Here is a 22,098-nt window from a genome sequence, read left to right as displayed (position 1 = left end):
TGATATGATAGCCATGTTCAAATATATCAAAGGATGTCATCTAGAGGAGGGAGAAAGGTTGTTTTCTGCTGCTCCAGAGAAGCGGACACGGGGCAATGGATTCAAACTACAAGAAAGAAGATTCCACCTAAACTTTAGGAAGAACTTCCTGACAGTAAGAGCTGTTCGACAGTGGAATCTTCTTTCTTGTAGTTTGAATCCAAACAAATGTTGTAGAAAACTGCAGAATATTGTTTCTGGTTGAATATCCAAAAAGAGTCCAGTGGCATGCCTATACCACACTGAAATGCTTAAATGTTTCTTTAATTATCCTTGAATCTTCCTGCCACACTTGCCTTCCTATCCTTGGGAGAGTTGTTGTTGTTTAGTCGTTTAGTCGTGTCCGACTCTTCGTGACCCCATGGACCAGAGCACGCCAGGCACCCCTATCTTTCACTGCCTCTCGCAGTTTGGCCAAATTCATGCCAGTTGCTTAGAGAACACTGTCCAACCATCTCATCCTCTGTTGTCCCCTTCTCCTTGTGCCCTCCATCTTTCCCAACATCAGGGTCTTTTCCAGGGAGTCTTCTCTTCTCATGAGGTGGCCAAAGTATTGGAGCCTCAGCTTCAGGATCTGTCCTCCCAGTGAGCACTCAGGGCACTCAAACAAACTAATACAAAAACGGAGTGAAGTACTGAGAGCTGGGAGACCAGGGTTTGAATCCTTACTCAGCCATAAAGCTCACTGGGTGACTGTGGGCCAGTTGCTTGCTCTCAGCCTAACCAACCTCACAGGGTTGTTGTGAGGATAAGATGGGTAGGAGGAGAAGTACCGATATGTATGCTGCCTTGAGCTCCTTAGAGGAAAGCTGGAGTGAAAATGTAATGGCTAGGGACTGGGGGTTATTGGCTTGTTTTTGATCATGCTTTTATTCTGTTTTTTTTTTAAAAATTATTATTATCTTGCATTTATTTGTTGTCTGCAAGGCAAGAATCAGAACCGGATTGTGATATAACTGCAGGAAACAATGCTGAACCAGGACCTTCTTCGACATACAAACGGCGTTTGGTTGTTGTTATGGGAACAACTCTGCTCTGAAGCCCTGGAGGGGGAAACTAGCAGAATTTGGGAAGAGCGAGTGTCTCTCTTGACAACACATGCCAACACACATGCGTCCGTTACCTCACAGGCTGCAGCTTTAAATAAACGTCGAGCGCAAACCCATTGCAAAGGATGGGAAATGCACTGAGATTGTTGCTCTGCTACTAAGTCACCGGGTGTCCCTTGCACTGCGTCGTATTTTCACATCCGGGCTATGCTGGCAGGTCTGCAAGCGCCTTGCATAGTGAGCGCTCAGCAGCCTTCTCTCCAGCGACGCCTGCAAGACGCTAAATCTTCAGTGGTTGCAACACCTGATTTCATAAAAGCTTAAGAATGGACTGCTGAATTGGGCAAATGGCCCATCGAGTCTAACACTCTGTTCTCACCGTGGCCAACCAGATGCCAGTTGGAAATCTGCAGTCGGGATTTGAGTGCGAGAGAAATGCTCTCCCCTCCTGTGGTTCCCAGCAACTGGGATTCAGAAGCAACAGTGGAGGCAGAGCGTAGAAATCATGGCTAGGTGGGCATCGTGCCTGAAAATCTAAAAGAAGTAGATAGGGTGCTCTATCTATGTGCAACAGTAGACGGGAGGCTGCTCGTTGCGAAAAACCAGAAAAGTACTGAAATTCCGACAAAAACAGAATGGCTTGCCAAATTAATAGAGTGCCATAATGTGATTAAGATAATGGGGAATATTGGAGGGATCTCAAAGGACAGGTTGGAAAAGGAATGGAATGCCTTTAGGGAATATATACAAACTTATATTGAAAGACCTGAATGAAATAAGTTCCGTGTGAAAAATAAGTTAGAAGGAGAAAAGAAGGAATTCAAAATATTTGTTGTTGTTCAGTCGTTCAGTCGTGTCCGACTCTTCGTGACCCCATGGACCAGAGCACGCCAGGCACGCCTATCCATTACTGCCTCCCGCAGTTTGGCCAAACTCATGTTAGTAGCTTCGAGAACACTGTCCAACCATCTCATCCTCTGTCGTCCCCTTCTCCTTGTGCCCTCCATCTTTCCCAACATCAGGGTCTTTTCCAGGGAGTCTTCTCTTCTCATGAGGTGGCCAAAGTACTGGAGCCTCAACTTCAGGATCTGTCCTTCCAGTGAGCACTCAGGGCTGATTTCTTTAAGGATGGATGTTTGATCTTCTTGCAGTCCATGGGACTCTCAAGAGTCTCCTCCAGCACCTCCAGCATCCATGACAGACGGCCATCTAACCTCTGCTTTAAAACTTCCAAGGAAGGAGAGTCGCAACATTAGATCTCATGGACATTCAAGGATGCTGAGTGCCAGGAGAGTCAGGACAGATATAAGGAAGTTCTTCTTCACGCAGTACAGAGTTAAACTGTGGAACTCCCTGCCACAGGAGGCAGTGATGGCCACCATCCTGGATGGCTTTAGAAGAGGATAAGACAGATTCATGGAGGAGGAGAGGACTATTGATGGTTACTAGCCAGGGTGTCTACTCTCTGCCTCCAGAATTGGAGGAGCAATGCTTCTGAACACCAGTTACTGGAAACCACAGGGATTGTGATGGCCTGGGAGTCAGACTCTGATGCTGAACCTGAGGGATCCCAGCCTGCACAGGATTCCCCGCCTCCAGAACCAGCTGAGCCGGGGCCAGGGCTTGAGCCTGAAGGATCCCCACCTGTGCTGGATCCCCAGGTGCAGGCATCAGCAGAGTCTGCTCTGGCTCCTGATGGGAGGGAGGACCCATTGCCTGCAGGTGCTCCACTCCCAGCCTCTTCAGAGGAAGCTGAGGCAGCCCCTGGGTCCAGTAACCCACCAGCCTCTCCTGAGCTGCAGAGGCTCAGGACAGAGAGGCGAAGGGAGCTAAGTGCTTTCAGGAGGAGTGCTCGCCTCCAGGCCCGGAGGAGAGGCGAGTCTCCGGAGGATCAGGGCCGCCCTAAGCATAGGGCCAGATAAAAGCCAGCCAGACCCAGCCCAAGTTGCGTGAGCAACTTAGTTGCAAGCGTATGCTCAACCTGCAACCTTGTGCCTGAACCTGCCTTGGACCTCGACCTGCTCCCTGCCTCGCTCCCCGCTGGACTGACCTCCTTTGGACCCCTAGACCCAGGACTGGACTTGGACCTCGCTTCACGGACAAACCCTTGGGGCCAGCACAGGGATGGTGGTTGTGCCTGATTCCCAGAGGCATCTATTTGGCCACTGTGAGAACAGGATGCGGATCCAGCAGGCTGTTCTTACGCTATGAGTGTGAATTTCACCTTTGTAGCAAGTAGGCTTTCTAAAGGAAAACTCTGATCCTAAACCTCCGCTACCTTGTGGGACATCTTCAGAAGTAGAAAAGACTAAGGAGTAAACCCTACATGAGACTCCAAGACAATTGGATGGCGCCTTGCACACCTCCTGTCAATTCCTGCAGCCAAGCTGGTGCGGGACGTATTGCTCTGCGCTTTCCTTTGGACCAATCCAGCGAGGCCAAGAGAGGAGTCTTTTCATCTGGGCAGCCCAGGACCTCCACCCACAATGCCTAGTCTTTCGCCCTGGAGAGGCCACTTTGGTGCCACTAATGCGGCAGTTTGACTTCACCCCCAGAGACGCACTCCACTGTCTCTCAAGTTGGATGGATGTCCAGCAGCAGCAGTAGGCTAGTTTTGGCACGCATACATGCATAGACACCCTTCTCTAGCCTCCAGCAAGAATCAGAGTGCAGGGGCACCTTTTGCCCAGTAAGGAAATGAAGTTGGTGAGTGGGGTGGCCTGGGAAGAGGCCTGAGGCCTGGAAGGCAGGATTTGGCCCCTGCACTAGATGTTCCACCTCCCTGGTCCGTTGTCTTTCTTGCACATGGATTCAGACCCCATTCGACACAGCTGATCATATAAACAGTAACAAAGAGCAAAGCAATTGGAAGATAAGCTGGAGCAAGTTTGTTTTCTCCAGAGGGTAGGACTCGAACCAATGGCTTCAAGTTGCCAAAAAAAAGTGTGTGTGTGTGTGTGTGTGTTCTGACTAAGTATCAAGAAGAACTTTCTGACAGTAACAGTGGAACCGTCTCCTGCAGGATGTTGTGGAGTCTCCTTCTTTGGAGGTTTTTAGGCAGCATTGCAGGGGGTTGGACTGGCTGATGCTTGGGGTCCCAACTCCTCAGCTGGCACGGCCAGTGATCAAGGAGGATGGGAGCTGTAGTCTAGCAACCTGATTGATTGATTGATTGATTGATTGCATTTTTACACCCTACCTTTTTCTCCAAGGAGCTCAAGGTGGCCTTCATGGTTCTTCCCTTTCTCATTTAATCCCTCGTACCTAAGGGACCGCCTCTCCTGGTATGTCCCGTGTAGGACCTTAAGGTCCTCAAATAATAATCTTTTGGAGGTCCCGAGCAACAAAGATGCTAGGTTGGCCTCAACTAGGGCCAGGGCCTTTTCAGTATTGGCCCCGACTTGGTGGAACAGTCTATCACAAGAGACCAGGGCCCTGCGGGATTTGGCATCTTTCCGCAGGGCCTGCAAGACGGAGCTGTTCCACCTGGCCTTTGGGTTGGTTTCTGTTTAATATTTATGCTTCATTCTTTATTGGTGGGTTATTTGAAAATGAGACTGTAGTTTTAATATTGAATTTTTGAAATTTGTATTTTAATCTGTTATTTTAAATTGATTGGGTTTATGTTTTTTGCTGTGATTTTAATTGGTGTTAGCTGCCCTGAGCCTGGTTTTTTTGGCTGGGAAGGGTGGGGTATAAATAATTTTTTAATTATTATTTATTAACCCTGTGAGGCAGGCTAGGCTGAGAGGCAGCGACTGACTCCAAGGTCACCCGGTGAGCTTCATGGCTGAGTGGGGATTTGAACCCGGGTTTCCCAGGTCCTAGTCTGACACTCTAACCATTGCCCCATACTGGCTTTCCTGGAGAGCCAATAGTGGACTCTCTAGAAGGGGGGTGGGGGGACCAATGGCCCTTCAGGTGTTGATGGGCTCCAGCTCCCATCTGCTCCAGCTGTCAAAGCCAATGGCCGTGAATTGTGGGAGATGTATTCTAACAACATACAGAGGTCTACAAGTTCCTGGTCTCTGATATAATGAATCGTAGACTCATAGAATTGTAGAGTTGGAAGGGGTCCTTAGGGTCATCTAGACCAACCCCCTGCAAAGCACCCATGACAGACAACCATCCAACTTCTGCTTGAAAACCTCAAAGGAAGGAGAGTCCACCACCTCCTGAGGGAGACCATTCCATGTTCGAACAGTCCTTACTGTCAGAAAGCTTTTCTGTATGTTTAGTTGGAATCTCCTTCCTTGGCAACTGGAAGCCATGGGTTCAAGTCCTACCCTCTGGAGCAGGAGAAAACAATCTTGCTCCCTCTTCCATGTCAAAACAAAATCGAAAATTCTTTCTAGTAGCACCTTAGAGACCAACTGAGTTTGTTCCTGGTATGAGCTTTCGTGTGCATGCACACTTCTTCAGATACACTGAAACAGAAGTCACCAGATCCTTAAATATAGTGGGGGAGTGGGGAGGGGTATTACTCAGAAGGGTGGTGGGAATGGGTGATAGGCTGATAAGTGTGGAAAACCTGTTGACGACTCTAAACGGCTGCAGTTAGTCTTGCAGGGAAATGCAAGGGGTGAGATGGCTAAAGATGGCTTTGTTATGTATAATGAGATAAGAATCCAATGTCTTTGTTCAAACCAGGTTTCTCCATGGTTTTAAGTTTGGTGATTAGTTGCAATTCAGCCACTTCTCTTTCCAGTCTATTTCTGAAATTTCTTTGTATTAAGACAGCTACTTTGAGATCTTTTATAGAATGTCCTGGGAGATTGAAGTGTTCTCCTACTGGTTTCTCTGTCTTGTGATTCCTGATATCAGATTTATGTCCATTTATCCTTTGGCGTAGGGTTTGGCCTGTTTGTCCAATATAGAGAGCTGAAGGGCACTGTTGGCATTTGATTGCATACACTATGTTGGAAGATGAGCAATTAAATAGTCCTGAGATGGTGTGTTTGATGTTGTTGGGACCAGTAATGGTGTTATCCGGGTTTATGTGGCAGCAAAGTTGGCATCTGGGTTTATTGCAGGCTCTGGTACCAGTGTCCATGTTGAGTCCTGTTTTTGTATTATTGTGGGTGAGGAGCTGTTTGAGATTGGGTGGCTGTTTGTATGCGATGAAGGGTCTTCCTCCCAGAGCTTGAGAAAGAGAACTGTCATTGTCTAGGAGAGGTTGTAGATCTCTGATGATGCGTTGTACTGTTTTAACTTGGGAGCTGTATGTGATGACTAGTGGTGTTCTGTTATTTTCTTTTTTGGGTCTGTCTTGCAGCAAGTTCTCTCTGGGTATCAGTCTGGCTCTGTCGATCTGTTGTTTAACTTCATCAGGTGGATATTTTAGTTCTAAAAAGGTTTGCTGTAGATCTCTTAGGTGAGAGTCTCTGTCTGTAGAGTCTCTGTCTGTAGGTGAGAGTCTCTGTCTGTAGAGGTGGAACAGATGCGGCTGTAACGTAGGGCCTGGCTATATACAATGGATTGTTTGGTATGTTTGGGATGGTAGCTAGAAGCATGTAGATATGTTTGTCGGTCAGTTGGTTTACGGTATAAGGTGGTGTCTATGTGTCCATCCTGTATTTTTATAGTAGTGTCCAAAAAGTGTATTTCTTGCATAGATTGGTTCATAGTTAGGTTGATGGTGGGGTGAAAGTCATTGAATGTCTTGTGGAAGGTGCACTATACTTAAGGATACTTAAGGATCCTTAACTATACTTAAGGATCTGGTGACTTCTGTTTCAGTGTATCTGAAGAAGTGTGCATGCACACGAAAGCTCATACCAGGAACAAACTCAGTTGGTCTCTAAGGTGCTACTAGAAAGAATTTTCGATTTTGTTTTGACTATGGCAGACCAACACGGCTACCCACCTCTTCCATGTGACAGCCCTGGAGATATCTGAAGATGCCTATCATATCTCCTATCAGTCTCCTCTGAGAGTTGGAATCCAACAACCCTTGGAGGGTCAAAAATCTCTCATTCCAGGATTACAAAGCTGCCATCTCTAACTTGAGCCAGCTTTTGGAGATGCAGAGCACTGGAAACTCATGCCGTGGAGAGCCTTGATAGAAAAATCACAGTGGCTGCAGGAGGATTATCCAGACAAGAGGTGGTTTGGGCAGGAATCTGGATAGATTTGGAGAGGCGATGTCTTTGGCTGTGGGGTCTGTGTTCCTCTCCACAAAGCAGATTTCTGGATCCTCTTTGCTGCTAAATGGGCAGCTCTGCCTAGGAGCACCCTTTCCCACTTACATCCAAAACACCCATTGTGCTCCCTTCAGGGAAAACAGGGAACTAACCACAGAGCCTAGGGCTTGCTGATCTGAAGGTCGGTGGTTCAAATCCCCGCGATGGCGTGAGCTCCCATTGCTCGGTCCCAGCTCCTGCCAACCTAGCAGTTTGAAAGCATGTCAAAGTGCAAGTAGATAAATAGGTACTGCTCCAGTGGGAAGGTAAATGGAGTTTCCATTCACTGCTCTGGTTCGCCAGAGGCGGCTTAGTCATGCTGGCCCCATGACCTGGAAGCTGTACGCTGGCTCCCTCGGCCAGTAACGTGAGATGAGAGCCGCAACCCCAGAATCAGACATGACTGGACCTAATGGTCAGGGGTTCCTTTACCTTTACCTTTACCCCACTACTGAAGGGTTTAGGTTTCTCGATGGGGAAATCTGGGTTGGGGTTCAAAAGTGGCTGTGAAAAGTAGCATGGAATAAATCTTAAAAAGGTTTCTTTTTCTTTTTTTAGATTAAAACAAATTTCGTTTATTGTAAAAATAAACACAGCTTTGTAATAACCCCGGCACATTCTGTTTTTACAAAGAGAGTGATTTACATTTAAAAAAAAATGAGAACCACCCCCCCAAAAAAATCCTGCAATCACAATTATATACAAAATGTTCATTAAGCAAAGTTTGTCTGCTCCATGGCAACAATTGGCATCATTAACAAAGCAATGAACTGTGCTGATTGTATACAACTTTGAAAGTGTCTCCTTCCCCAGCCCTGTGGTTTGAACATGAGAAGTTTTATTCTTAGGATTTATTTAGTTTAATGACCCCCCCCCCCCCGTCTCCCTGGAAGGCCCATTAAAGTGCTTATGTAATGGAAGTAGGTTCGGTTAATTAAAAACTGTAAAGTTGTCTTGTTCTTGTGTAAAATAGAGATAGGTGTTTCTCTCCCTCTTGTTATATATATATATATCTTAACAAATGCTGTTTGGGAAATTCAGCTCCTTTCTCAGCCCAGCTCCGCCACTGGGAGCTGTCCGCTACTCATGTGGTGCTGAAAATCAGAAGCACACCTCTGCTAAAATACAGACATCGCTGACAACTCAGAAGCTGGCCTTTGGACCTGAACCCCTCTGCAAATGAGCATGGAATGACTTTGAACTGTTGCCCGCATCCCACCAGACCCTTTTGGTCCCCTCCATTCACGGTCTTCCGCCCGGACACCGCCAAAAAATGAATCAACAGGACAAGCCACAATGCTTGTGGCCAGCCACGTCTCTCGTTCAGTTCCCTCTATGCTGCACGAAGGAACCTTAACCTGAGTTTCCCAGATTAATGCCCCAAGCCCTTTCCAGAAAGAAAAAAAGCTCCCCACAAAGTCACAGCAGGATTCGCACCCACGCCCCCGGGGTTTTACAGCATCCCGAAAGAAAGTCCCACAGAGTAGAAGCCCAGGCCTTTGAGCTTCTCATCCGCCCGGGCTTTCTGCTTCAAGTGGACCTTGCTGTGCCTCTTCTTCTCGTCGCTCCTGGCGAACCGGCGCCCGCAGTCGTCGCAGGAGAAGGGCTTCTCCCCCGTGTGCGTCCGGATGTGCGTGGTCAGGTGGTCGCTGCGGCTGAAGTTCCGCAGGCAGATGCGGCACTGGAAGGGCTTGTGGCCGGTGTGGATGCGGAGGTGGCGGTTGAGTTCGTCTGACCGCGCAAAGCAACGGATGCAGTTCTCCACTGGGCAGGCGAAGGCTTTCTCATGGGGTTTGGGGCAGAAGCATTTGGAGGAGCACTTCCCCCGGCGTGGCTTCTTCTTTGGCTCTGGGACAGCTCCGGGGGTCCTGCTGGGGGCTAGAGGGTTGACCAAGGAGCCAGAGGAATGGGCCAGGAAGTCCGTCATGGGAGTTGATGGCGGGGTGTGGCTGGTGTGCAGCCTCTGGTCATTGGTGCTTGCCAGGTTTGGCATGACCTCGGCCTGGGGCAAGGAAGACTCAAAGTCTTGGATGAGCTGGGGCGGTAGGTTGGGGATCTTGGCCTCTACAAAGTCACTGGGGATCTGTGTGAGAGTGGAGAACTTTTCTGGCAGGCAAGTGAAGTCCAGATTGTGTCCGAAGGAACCCGACTGTTCGGGGAGTCCATTGAGCTCTGACTGGCAGCTGACGGACAGCACATTCTCGGTTTTTGATGCCAGTTGGGGGAACATTGTCTGGCTGGCCTCTGCGGGGGGGAATGTCTCTGGAGGGGTGTATTCCGCTGGTAGGTAATTCTGAGACTGGCTGAGAGGGTCCCAGTGGGAACAAGGAGATTTGAACTTCTCCAGGGATGGGGAGATGGCCGACAGCTTGGTGTCCTGTTTGCTGTCCAACAGTTTTTCGCTAAACAGGCATTGGGAAGAGGCCCCCACGTCAGAAGAAGGTTGGACTTGCTGGGTGGTGTCAGGGCTGGAGAACGTGGAATAGCTTTGCTCAGCTAACGACGGCCGCACAGAAATGTTCAACTCGGGCTGGCAGGTGGAATAGAGGTCCAAATGGTTCTGGATGGCCTCTGGGATGCTGTAGGCGGCGTCCGGCTGCCTCTGGTGGGCCTCTGAAGACGAGAAGGGAGAAAGGCCAAGAATGCCTGACATCAGGTTGAAGAGGGACTCCTGGTCTTGGCATTGCTCTGTCTTGATGAAGAAGCTGCCCGTATAGCTGACCGGTGGGGAGGGCTGTCCGGAGATGAAGTAGTAATCTGTGGTTTCAGGGTTCATTGTGGCTCCCATAAAGTCACCTGGAAAGCAGAAACATAGGGTTTTCGTTACAAATATAATCACAGAACACCAGAGCTCTACAAGAGAAGGCAGCAGAGGTTTCTGGGAAGTGTGGAGGGTGCAATGGCCCCTTAGCATGATGGCGGCACACATGGCTTTGCAAGCAGACGGCCTCAGGTTTAATCCTTCAGCCAAAAGGGTCCCGGCATCATAGAACTGTAGAGTTGGAAGGTTTCCCAAGGGTCATCTGGTCTAACCCCTTGCAATGCAGCTAAAGAAACCCTGACAGGTGGCCATCGGGTGGCAGGTGATGGGCTGAGCCCCTTTTCTGACTGTGACCTTGAAGATCAGGCACCAAATCAAGGACATAGACCTGACCTAGATGGACAATAGCCTGAGCTGGTAGAATGTAGCTCCCCATGGCCCTGTTTCGTGCCCCAGATGCAATAGGGGTCAGGCATGTCCTCCTGTGGGGTGCCTGCAATGAGGCACTCGCTTGTCCAAGGTGGATTTGCAGCCTAATCCAGCAGTTTGAGGTGGGTTATGATGCCTACACACACCTGGCTCATTTGACCATCACAACACTTCTAGGAGGTGAGTAAAGCTCAAGGCTTCATGGACCCAGGGCTAGATCCCAGAGTTGGTCTCCATGGGCCAGGTCTTAATGGCTCCAGAGCATGTGAAATAAAAGAAAGAAGGAAGGAAGAGTTCCTGAGCACGTGCAGAGTCTAAGCAGCTATAACCAAGCCTCATGGGCTTGGGATCTGGGGGGTAAAGGCCTCCACACCAGTTGCATTTCAGCCTTGACCCATCCTTTTAGCAATTAACCATTGGTTAGACTGGGAGATAGCAAGTGGGTTGCCCTAGTGAAGAGGCACAAGATGGGCTTCAGTCCAGCTAGCTCAGAACTGTCTACACTGACTGGCAGCAGCTCTCCAAAGCTTCGGGCAGGTGTCCTTCTCAGCCCTACCTGGACACGTTACCTGCATGAAAGGTAGAGGCTCTACCATGGAGATAAGGACTTTTCCCAAAGACCTTTCAATCTGGGTCCTCTTGGACACAAGCACAATGTTCAATCCAGTGCAGATCGTTTGCCAAAAAAGGGAGGGGGAGATTCTAAATGGGAATAACCCAAATTTGGAGCACTGGGGTGGTGTCAGCCTTTGCATGGGCTTCCTCAGCCATCAGGCCAGCCATTCTCTCGACCACCATTCCCTATCTGTGAAATGGGAATAATAATACCCTGCTTCATGGGAGGTGGGAGAATAAGGAGAGGAAGGGAAGCCTTTTCAACCCCACTGCTCTCCTTGGCTCACCATCTGTGTCAATGAAGTATAGGTTAACCTGTGCGCCCCGCCCCACCCCCGCCCCCAATTCCAAGAGCTGTTCTGCAATTGGATGAACTGCCTAGCAGCAAAGTTGAAGAACCTCCTCCTTTGTAAATTTTGGGTTAAATGGTTAATCCAGCACCTGTCAAGAATGCTTTGAGCACATATAGAATCTGGTAGGCACAAAGCAGGGGTTGGATTGGATGGCCTTGTGGGAGCCCTTCTGGTTCTATTCTATGTTTATTTTGAATTAACCTCCCCCCCCCCCAAAAAAAAACACCAATCACGCAATTCTAATGAATGCCATTACAGTCTATTTCCAAACCACATTCCCCTACTAAACCCCTCCCCCCATCGTTTTAAACAATTAACGGACTCTTAATTTACCCTAACCATTATAACAGCAACGTTTTAGAATCTGATGCCGGTCACCTGCCACCCGACTTGCTTTCACGTGAAATAATCAGGTTAAAAAAATCCAGAGCAGGTCCACACCAGCCCCTTTCCAAGGTGAGATTCAGCAGGCTTCTCCTCCTTACCTGGGAGAAAATCAGAGGCTCCCTCCCTCGGCTGCTCCGTCGAAAGTTGGGACTCCTGGTCCTGCCCGGGGACGGAAACATCTTTCAGCTGACACTTGTCGTACAGAGGGTCCTGGTGTGAGAAATCCATGGTGTTCAACATTTCCAAATTGAAGAAAAGGAGATGGGGGAAATGGGGTGGGGGGGGGAGGAAGGATGGGAGGAAAGCAGGAGGTGTGGAAGGGAGGAGAGAGCCCCCTGCCTGGCTGCTCAGAGAGAGGCCCCCCAAGGCAGAGGTCGCTTCAGCTCCAGGGGGGCTCAGTAAAGGGATCCTCCGGCAGGTGGAAAGATGCAGGGATGCTGGTCCTGAAGGATCGTGTGGCAGAGAGAGAGGAGGATGCTCTGGTTGCCTAGGGAGGTGGGGGCTGTATCTGTATCCCAGGCCTCACCTGGGCTGAGCTCGGCAGGTGCGTCTCTCTCTCCCCTCCTTGGTGTTTGTAAGCAAAGAGCCGAGGAGGCGCAGCCTGCGTTTATATACCTGCCTCTGATCTTCCGCTCTTCCATTTCTGGAGTTCCCCGAGCGAGGCTGCTGTGACATAAATGCCCATATATGGACTCAGGATGCAGGCGAGGGAGACCCAATAAGGAAATCTCTCCCTGTGACGTTTTAGCATCTTTTTTGGCGCCTCGCTCTCGCCACCTCACTCCGCGCTCTCCCCTCCCCGCTCTCTGCTTTCCGAACAACAACAGTTCATATCTATATGGTTAAGAAAAGGGAGGGGGGGGAATAAAACAAAATTGGCCGTCAGGAAGTTGGAAGCCTCCAGAAATCCTGCAAATCTGGAGGTGGGTCGGTGCCTATATCACCAGAATCGCCCAACGCCTGATCTTCTCTGGGCTGCTGCCAGGCCATGCTGTGGCACGGGCACCAAGGGGCGCTGTTGCGCAGTGGGACCAGATGGAAGCGGGCTTCCCCCTAGTCCAGGCATCAGCTGCCGGTCTGAGGGTGCCCCAGGAGGGGAGATTTCTAGGTCACTGGCACAGGAGGATCAAGGTGAAAGAAGGCCAGGATCTCAGTGGTGGCAGAGCAGCCACATTTGGATGAAGGAGATGGAGCGGGTTAGCTGAACGTTACCCCCTCATTTACTTAATAGAATTATAGAGTTGGAAGGGGACCCCCCAAGGTCATCCAGTCCAACCCCCCTGCCATGCAGGAAGCCCAGCTAAAGAAATCCCTGACAGATGGCCATCCAAACTCTGCTTTAAGAACTCCAGCGAAGGAGAGCCTTCCGTTCCACCGCCGAGCGGCTTTGTTTTGTTGGTGATCCATTGCATTGAGAAAGCTCAGCAGTGGGCAGACCTGGGCATTTGAACCTTCTGGGATTGCTCGCCCGTTTCGTGGCCAGCCCTCCCCAGAAAAAAAAAGGAGGAAGAGGAGAAGCAATACGCTATCTGGGCACATACAGTACTAGATACGGAGCATCTGGTGCAAGGAAGACCACTCGCCCCAAACTTTTGCCGAAAGGCTGCAGCAGCATCCACCACCCCAGTCAATTCTGCAAACTTGCCCTGCTTCTGTTGGTACAATTCTGACTGGCATGAGCCTCAAGCAGAGAGCGGGTGCAAAATAATGAGTGGAAAGTGGCAGGTGGCTCAAGAAAGTGAGCCATGCCACATGTGCAAGGGGAGAGACCAAGCTGATGTGGGGTGAAATAACAGGAGCCCAGGAAGTCGTCTTATATAGAGCCAGACCACTGGCCCATCCTAGGGCAATATAGCCAGCAATGGCTTCAGATTCTCAGCTGTACTAGGAGATGTTGGGGATTGAACTTCAGGGTGGCAACAATATGGATGAAAGATAGGATCATAATCAGAGTCATTTAACAGCAATTCCTTAATAATAAATCTGCCTCTGCTTTAGGGAAAATGTGTGGAGTCGGGGTTTATTCCAGCCCAACTACGTACTTTCAGTTCCAGGGCTCCCCCCATTGACACACGAAGGATTAAAAGCATCTTAACATGTGCAGAGTGCATCCCTCTATTTATTGAACTGGTGCAACCACTTCACACACACTTGAGTAGGGGGAAGACTACGCGTAGCGTTTACTTGCATGCCCACCAAACAGACAGGGAGTTAACATCTTCCATGGGCACGATGTTATTTATTACATCAAGACATATCAGCTATGGAACTCCCTGCCACAGGAAGCAGTGATGGCCACCAACCTGGGTGGCTTCAAAAGAGGATGGGACAAATTCATGGAGGATGAAGCTATGGAGGAAGCAATGCTTCTGAATGCCAGTTGCTGGAAACCACAGGAAGGGAGAGTCGGACTTGTGTTCGAGTCCAGCTTGCAGTTTTCCTATTAGGGCATGTGGCTGGCCACTGGGAAAACAGGATGCTGGACTAGAGATGGGCCATTGGCCTGATCCAACAGGTTCTTCTCGTGTTGTTATGCTATCGGTTGCATTATCATATGCGCTCCCTGCGTACACTTCTTGCACCTGCATGTGATGTGTCGTGTTATGCTCCGAGAGCTGAGCATGCATGCTACAGAGAGACATGTTACCCAGACACACAGGAATGCATATGACTCATGTATATATCTCCATTCCAGTCCACAAAATCTTTGGCTGTAATAAATTGGCTAGTCTTTAAGATGCTACAAGACTCTTTGTTGTTTCTGTGTGGAAACAGGAGCACACACACACACTTGTGCACTTTATAAACATGTGTACACATGATGTGCCATGTATATATTTTACACACACACATACACACGCACAAAATTTCACCAAGGCAGGAGTGTGCCTCTTAGAATTATATGAAAATGATGTATAGATGGTATATAACACCAGAGAAAGTGGTCAAAATGTATAAAAGGGGATCAAAAACTTGTTGGAAATGTAAAGAAAAAGATGGTACGTTTTATCATATGTGGTGGGAATGCAAAAAGATTAGAAATTATTGGGAAATGATATATAATGAATTGAAAAAAATGTTTAAAAAGACTTTTGTTAAGAAACCAGAAGCATTCCTCCTAGGAATTTTAGACCAAGATGTAAAAAAAAAAGAAGACTGGAAATTATTTATGTATGCAACAACAGCAGCAAGAATTATATTAGCACAAACTTGGAAGACGGAAGAAATACCAACGGAAGAACGATGGCAAGGGAAACGTATGGAATATGCAGAACTGGCAAAACTAACAGATAAACTACATGAAAAGGAGAACAGAGACTTCAAATGAGAATGGGAACCATTTACAACATATATGAAGAGGCAACATAAAGAAATGGGCTCATTGTCAGGGTTTAAGTAAACAATCACAACTGTATACAACAAGAAAATAAGACTATATGTATTGGGAAAATTTTGGGGAAACAATACGCAGGGTGAACAATATTTTTTTTAAAGGAGTGTGCCTCTTTAACTTTATTGTTGGGGTGGATTTACCTTACTTATGGAAGGAAAAAGATACACAGGTTCTGTTTGGTGATGACCTTTAAAGCCCTAAACGGCCTCGGTCCTGTATACCTGAAGGAGGGTCTCCACCCCCATCGTTCAGCCTAGACACTGAAGTCCTCCTCTGAGGCCCTTCTGCTGGTTCCCTCACTGCGAGAAATGGGGTTACAGGGAACCAGACATAGGGCCTTCTCGGTAGTGGCGCCCGCCCTGTGGAACGACCTCCCATCAGATTTCAAGGAAATAAGCAGCTATCCTATTTTTTAAAGACATCTGAAGGCAGCCCTGTTTAGGGAAGTTTTAAATATTTAATGCTGTATTGTTTTTAACACTCGATTGGCAGCCGCCCAGAGTGGCTGGGGAAACTCAGCCAGATGGGTGGGGTATAAATAATAATTTATTATTATTATATATTATTACTTGTGCAAACACACAGCACAGAGACATTTGTATCTGTCGGGTGCAGAGGTAAATTAGGCAGTCATCTTCTCGTGTTTGTACATGCAACACCACAGGTGTGTTTGTGGCGATTGTGCAATGCATAGACCGAGCAAAGTTTGTGCGGTGTATATACAGTCATTCCTCCGGTTGCGAACGTGATCGATGCGGGAGGCACATTTGCAACCCGCAGCGCTGCATCTGTGCACTCGCGTGACGTGATTCAGAGCTTCTGTGCATGCGCGTGGCGTCATTTTGCGCTTCTGTGCATGCATGAGCACTGAAACCCAGAGGTAACCCATTCCGGTACTTCTGGGTTCAGCACAGTCCGTAACCCGAAAATGCGCAACCCGCAGCATTCACAACCCGAGGAATGACTTATGTCCCTTGAACAAATGGTTCATATGGATTAAGCAAATCCCCTCCTTCTGGCCTTCAGTGTAGCCAAAGAATAGGGCACATTACAAATGTGATCCAGACAAAAAGGGACATAGAATCATAGAACTGTACAGTTAGAAGGGATCCCAAGGGTCATCTAGTCCAACCCCCTGTAATGCAGGAATCTCAGCTAAAGAATACCTGATATCCAGCCTCTGCTTAAAAAACTACAATGAAGGGGAGTTCACCACCTTCTGTGGTTGTCCGCTACACTGTCCAACAGCTCCTAGTGTCAGAAAGTTATTCTTCCTACATATTTAGTTGGAAACTCCTTGATTGCAGTTTGAATCATTGGTTCAGGTCCTGTCCTTGAGAGCAGGAGAAAACAAGTTTGTTCCATCTTTCATGGGGCAGCCCTTTAGGTATTTGAAGGTGATATCTCAGTCCTCCAGGCTAAACATACCTAACTCCCTCAGCCACTCCTCATACAGCTTGGTTTCCAGATTCTTGATCATCTCGGTCGCCCTGTTTTGCCCATGGGATGCAGCTCTCGTGCTGAGTTCACATGTTTGTGTGAAACTGCTATCACAGATAGTTCCGGCTGACCCAGACCTCTTAGCGCAGGGCTGCAGCAATGCTCGCTGCTTGGTTGCTCCCAGCTCAGCTTGGTGGGATGAACTCAGCCGATGGCATTCAGGACCAGTTGATTCCGGAAGCAAAAGACAAGATGGCACCATGTTGCAGAAAGTAACCGGATTGCCAGTTGCATCGCGGCAATGGGAGACCATCCTCTACCATGCCAGAGGGAACTGGGTGCAGGGCGGGCCACGAAACTCACAGCTCTGCTCTCCAACAGATGGGAACAACTGGTGGATTCAAGAAGTGCCACTGCTTACCACCCACCAACACCTGCTGCTTAAGGCAGTCGCCCCACTCTGCCTAATGGTAAGGATGGGCCCAGTAGCGTAGCGTGGATTGCCAGTGCCCGGGGCCGCATGGAGGTAGAGGTGGGTGGAAGGGAGGAAACAGACAGAGTATGCATGCATATTCAACTGCCTGACGGGAGGTCACAGCCACTGAGATAAGAAAATGAGAGTCTGGAGAGAACCACTTGCTGGTTCGCATGGAAAAGTCATTTTCAACAGAAATGTGCAGCTGTGTTGAGGAAGCACCAGATGTTGCATCTCTAACAATTTTGCACCTGGGGCAATTACCCCTGTGCCCAGTACTGGATTTACGTATAAGCTAAACAAACTATAGCTTATGGCCCCACTTTTTTGGGGGGCCCCCAAAAAAAATTAAAGGAAAAAAACACCTGGGTGTACATTTCCAAAATATAAGATAAAAAACGAATACAATAAAACCTACATACAGCAACAGTATTTTGTGTTGTGTCGGCTCTTATGATGTAAGTAATGGGCCCCGCCTGCAATATAAAGGGCCCCATTACCTTCAGTAGCTTAGGGCCTCATCAAACCTAAATCCGACCCTGCCTGTGCCTCCTCCCCTCACGCTATGCCACTGGATGGACCTGCTCTCATTGCTATACAGTGGTACCTCGGTTTACAAACTTAATCCGTTCCGGAAGTCCGTTCTTAAACCAAAACGGTTCCTAAACCAAGGCGCGCTTTCCCTATTGAGGCCTCCCGCTGCCGGTGCCCTTCCACCGTTCAGATTCCGTTCTTAGACCGAGGTAAATTTCGCAAACCGGGACGCTACTTCTGGTTTTGCGGAGTTTTGTAAACCGAATCGTTCTTAAACTGGACACAAAACAAAATTTAAAATTAAAAAAAATTCCTTCCAGTAGCACCTTAGAGACCAACTAAGTTTGTTCTTGGTATGAGCTTTCGTGTGCATGCACACTTCTCCAGATACACTGAAACAGAAGTCACCAGACCCTTATATATAGTGAGAGGGTGGGGAGGGGTATTACTCCGAAGGGTGGTGGGAATGGGTAATAGGCTGATAGCTGTGGTAAACCTGTTGGTGACTGTTAACGACTGCAATTGGTCTTACAGGAAAAAGCAAGGGGTGAGAAGGTTAAAAATAGCTTTGTCATGTATAATGAGATAAGAATCCAATGTCTCTATTCAGACCAGGTCTCTCCATGGTTTTAAGTTTGGTAATGAGTTGCAATTCGGCAACTTCTCTTTCTAGTCTATTTCTGAAATTCCTTTTTAATAAGACAGCTACTTTGAGATCTTGTATAGAATGTCTTGTATAGAATAAAGAGAGCTGGACCATAAAGAAGTCTGATCGCCGAAGAATTGATGCTTTTGAATTATGGTGCTGGAGAAGACTCTTGAGAGTCCTATGGACTGCAAGAAGATCAAACCTATCCATTCTCAAAGAAATCAGCCCTGAGTGCTCACTAGAGGGACAGATCCTGAAGTTGAGGCTCCAGTACTTTGGCCACCTCATGAGAAGAGAAGACTCCCTAGAAAAGACCCTGATGTTGGGAAAGATGGAGGGCACAAGGAGAAGGGGACGACAGAGGATGAGATGGTTGGACAGTGGGGTCACGAAGAGTCGGACACAACTGAATGACTGAACAACAACAACAATAGAATGTCTTGGGAGATTGAAGAGTTCTAAACCGGACTGTTCTTAAACCGAGGTACCATTGTATACGGCTGATGTCTGGAGGGACACAGATCATCAGCACTTGACAGGATCCGGCCGTCGCAAGGCATCTTCAGCTGCGGTTACACAACGAAGCAGCCTTTAGTGACTTTGGCAAAAGGCAGCTACCCTGTTTTTGGGAAGCTGTGAAGGCAGCTTTACATCTCCCCGGGCGCTCATTCACCTTATGCTATTTTTGCCCTGAGTGCGGCTCTCATCTCTCCAGCGTCTTCTAGAAGCACAGAAGGTGTTGGTTTCATTCGCTTCCTGCTCTCCGCCCCCCTCCCTCCCCCTTGGTTCTTCCCTGCACTAAGCTCAGCCTTCCACACTTCGCTTTGCAACCTGCGCAGGCTGTTTGGAAAAGGCTGGCCCTGATTCCTTTTCCTGATGACCCAGATTGATAGTCAGATGATAATCCGCACCTTCCTTAACTGGGCTTTGTTCACCTGAGCAGAGAAGGTTTTCTGCCGGCCTTTTCTACAATTCGAAGCGAGATGGATAGCAATGGCTGAGGCCACACAATGCAGCTTGCATTCAAAGCACTTTCCCCAGCCATGGCTTCCCCCAAAGCATCCTGGGAACTGTAGTTCATTAAGAGTGCTGAGAGTTGTTAAAGGTAAAGGTATAGGACCCAGTGCTGTCAAGTATCCCATTTTCCCCGGGATTCTCCCTTATTTCAAGCGGTTTCCCGCTGCACTCCCTTATTTCCCCCCCCCCTTAAATTTCCCGTTTTTAATGGAAGCAGCTCCTCCTCTGCTGGCCAGGGACTGGGTGGGAAGACCTCGCCTACTTGGAGAGAAAAGCCTCAGCCCTCAAAGCAAGTGGGAGCCGTTTCCCGTGCTTACAGGGGGGTGTATTCCTCCCCCTGCATCAGCCCCTATCCGTTGCTGCCGAGCCCCTCAGCCGGCCAATAGGGTTAGCTGGTGGGTGGAGCCTGGCTGCCTTTGAGCAGCTGCTGCTTCCTGTCCTGTTTTGATGGGATCAGACAAGAAGACGAAGGGGCTCCATCACGCGGAGCACATGGCTGCCCTCCTCTTTGCTCCGCTCTGAGCCCGCTTGGAGTTTACATTGCTGCTCCGCCCACTTTTGCTTCTGGCTCCACCCACCACTGACATGTGACTGTTTCTGTGATAGGTGAGACTGCTGATCCCTTATTTTCAAATCCGAAACTTGACAGCTATGATAGGACCCCTGACAGTTAAGTCCAGTTGCAGACGACTCTGGGGCTGCGGTGCGCTCATCTTGTTTTACTGGCCGAGGGAGCCGATGTTTGTCCGCAGTCAGTTTTTGCGGGTCATGTGGCCAGCATGACTAAGCCGCTTCTGGCGAAACCAGAGCAGCGCACGGAAATGCCTTACCTTTGCAGTGGAGCGGTACCTATTTATCTACTTGCACTTTGACATGCTCCCGAAGTTTTTCTCACGAATGATTATAGCCTCAAGGCAGAGGAGGCTTACGGTCAGAGATTTCCTTCTCCTAGGTGGGCTCCCTTGCCAGGTGGACACTCCCCATCTGCCCCTTACTTTCCTCTACAGCAGGGATGGCCAATTCCCAAGATACTGCGATCTACTCACAGAGTTAAAAACTGGTAGTGATCTACCCCCTTTTGGGGGGTTCAGGTCAAAGTTGTTGAGTTTTTTCAGGGAGGAGCTTTTTTTAGGGGGGCACAGTTGTTCAGCTTCTTTGGGGGGAGCCAATGATCTACCAGTGATCTACTGCAGATGTCCAGTGATGTACCGGTAGATCACGATTTACCTGTTGGACATGCTTGCTCTACAGTATGTGCAGAAACCACCTTCTTGACTGTTGAACCTGCTACTGGTCTCGTCTGCTCAACCTGCCAGAGCATGGGCGTAGCCAAGGGCAGGGGAGCAGGGGGGCAAGTGCCCCCCAGATCAAGTAAAACAATAGATAGGGTGGCGCTGTAGGCTTGTTGATCAGGAGGTCGGTGGTTCGAATCCCCGCGACGGTGTGAGCTCCCGTTGCTCGGCCCCTGCTCCTGCCCACCTAGCAGGTCAAAAGCATGTCAAAGTGCAAGTAGATAACTAGGTACCGCTCCGGCGGGAAGGTAAACGGCGTTTCCGTGCGCTCCTCCGGTTCGCCAGAAGCGGCTTAGTCATGCGGGCCACATGACCCGGAAGCTGTACGCCGGCTCCCTCGGCCAATCAAGCGAGATGAGCGCCACAACCCCAGAATCGGACAGGACTGGACCTAACGGTCAGGGGTCCCTTTACCTTTACCTTTTACCTAACTAACTGATGAATCACATCAGTTCTGCACCCCTTAACAAAAGTCCTGCGCCCCCACCAACAAAAATCCTGGCTACACCCATGTGCCTGTCTTTGCATGCAGGGGAAGTCCCTAACTCACAGAGGGTTTGAGCCCCACTGGCTACCCTCACCTGGTTTAGCCTGAGGGCAAGATAGGGGTACCACATTCAGCAGCTAGTCCTGAGGTTCCCCATCCCTTGAATTTAGTCTACTCAGCTTGCAAAAGGACTGAAGGTCTCCGATGTTGTTTCTCCCCAGCAATAGGATGTGCAAAGCCTCCCCACTCCCACCGCTCAGGGAAATGAAAGTGGGGGGGACACTCAGAAATCTATGGGATGCTGCATACCAGTCCAAGCAACCTGGAAGCAAGCAATACAGTGCTTCCTCAAGAGGATCCGGATGCTGTGATGGTGGTACCCAGGTCCACCTGTTCTCTTGGAAGCCCCTCCGCAAAATGCATCCAAGATCTTGCTGTGCCGGGGACTTCTGAAAGGGATCCCATCTCGTCAGCTGAGCACCTGCTGACTTGCCCACCTGTCTGCTGTCTCTGGCCAAGATACCTGCCAGGAAGGAGTCCCCCCTTTCAAGTCAGGGGTTTTTAAGAATCAGCAGAGAAAAATCAATGGTGGATCTCAGTGTTAGTGTAGCTTTGTTGACTTCTACAAGGCATAATAGTATTCATTTCTGCTTAGGTGTATTTTTCAAAATGTCAAGGCCTTAGGTATGGTCCACATAGACTTTGAAGGACCATTTCTTTGTATAAAACAAAAGGGGTGACTTGGAATCCCCTCTTCCCTTCCGAGAAGCATCAATGCACTCCTGCGCTCACTGTGGCCAAATTCACAGTGGTTTTCATAAAGTCCCCCATGATAGTCTTGTGGAGAAGCTGGTAAAATGTGGGATGGATGAGGTAACTGTTAGGTGGATTGGTAGCTGGTTGACTGACCGAACCCAAAGAGTACTCATTAATGGTTCCTCGTCATCCTGGGGGGAAATGACAAGTGGGGTGCCACAGGTTTCTGTCCTGAGCCC

At 48.9% G+C, this 22,098-nt stretch overlaps 1 protein-coding gene across 1 annotated transcript; it reads right to left on the bottom strand.

Moving 5' to 3' along the window:
* Positions 1–8,675: 8,675 nt before the first annotated feature.
* EGR4 (early growth response 4) lies at positions 8,676–12,014 on the bottom strand. Its single transcript, XM_033161201.1, has 2 exons — positions 11,914–12,014; positions 8,676–10,066 (listed from the first exon to the last, which is right to left on the bottom strand). The coding sequence occupies exon 2, from the start codon at positions 10,056–10,058 to the stop codon at positions 8,724–8,726; it is 1,335 nt and encodes a 444-aa protein (XP_033017092.1). The 5' UTR covers positions 10,059–10,066; positions 11,914–12,014; the 3' UTR covers positions 8,676–8,723.
* Positions 12,015–22,098: the final 10,084 nt, after the last annotated feature.

Source organism: Lacerta agilis, chromosome 9, assembly GCF_009819535.1.
Source record: "Lacerta agilis isolate rLacAgi1 chromosome 9, rLacAgi1.pri, whole genome shotgun sequence".
NCBI lineage: Eukaryota > Metazoa > Chordata > Lepidosauria > Squamata > Lacertidae > Lacerta > Lacerta agilis.
The sequence above is the reverse complement of the archived record's forward strand: the minus strand, read 5'-3'. Positions and strand labels throughout refer to the sequence as shown.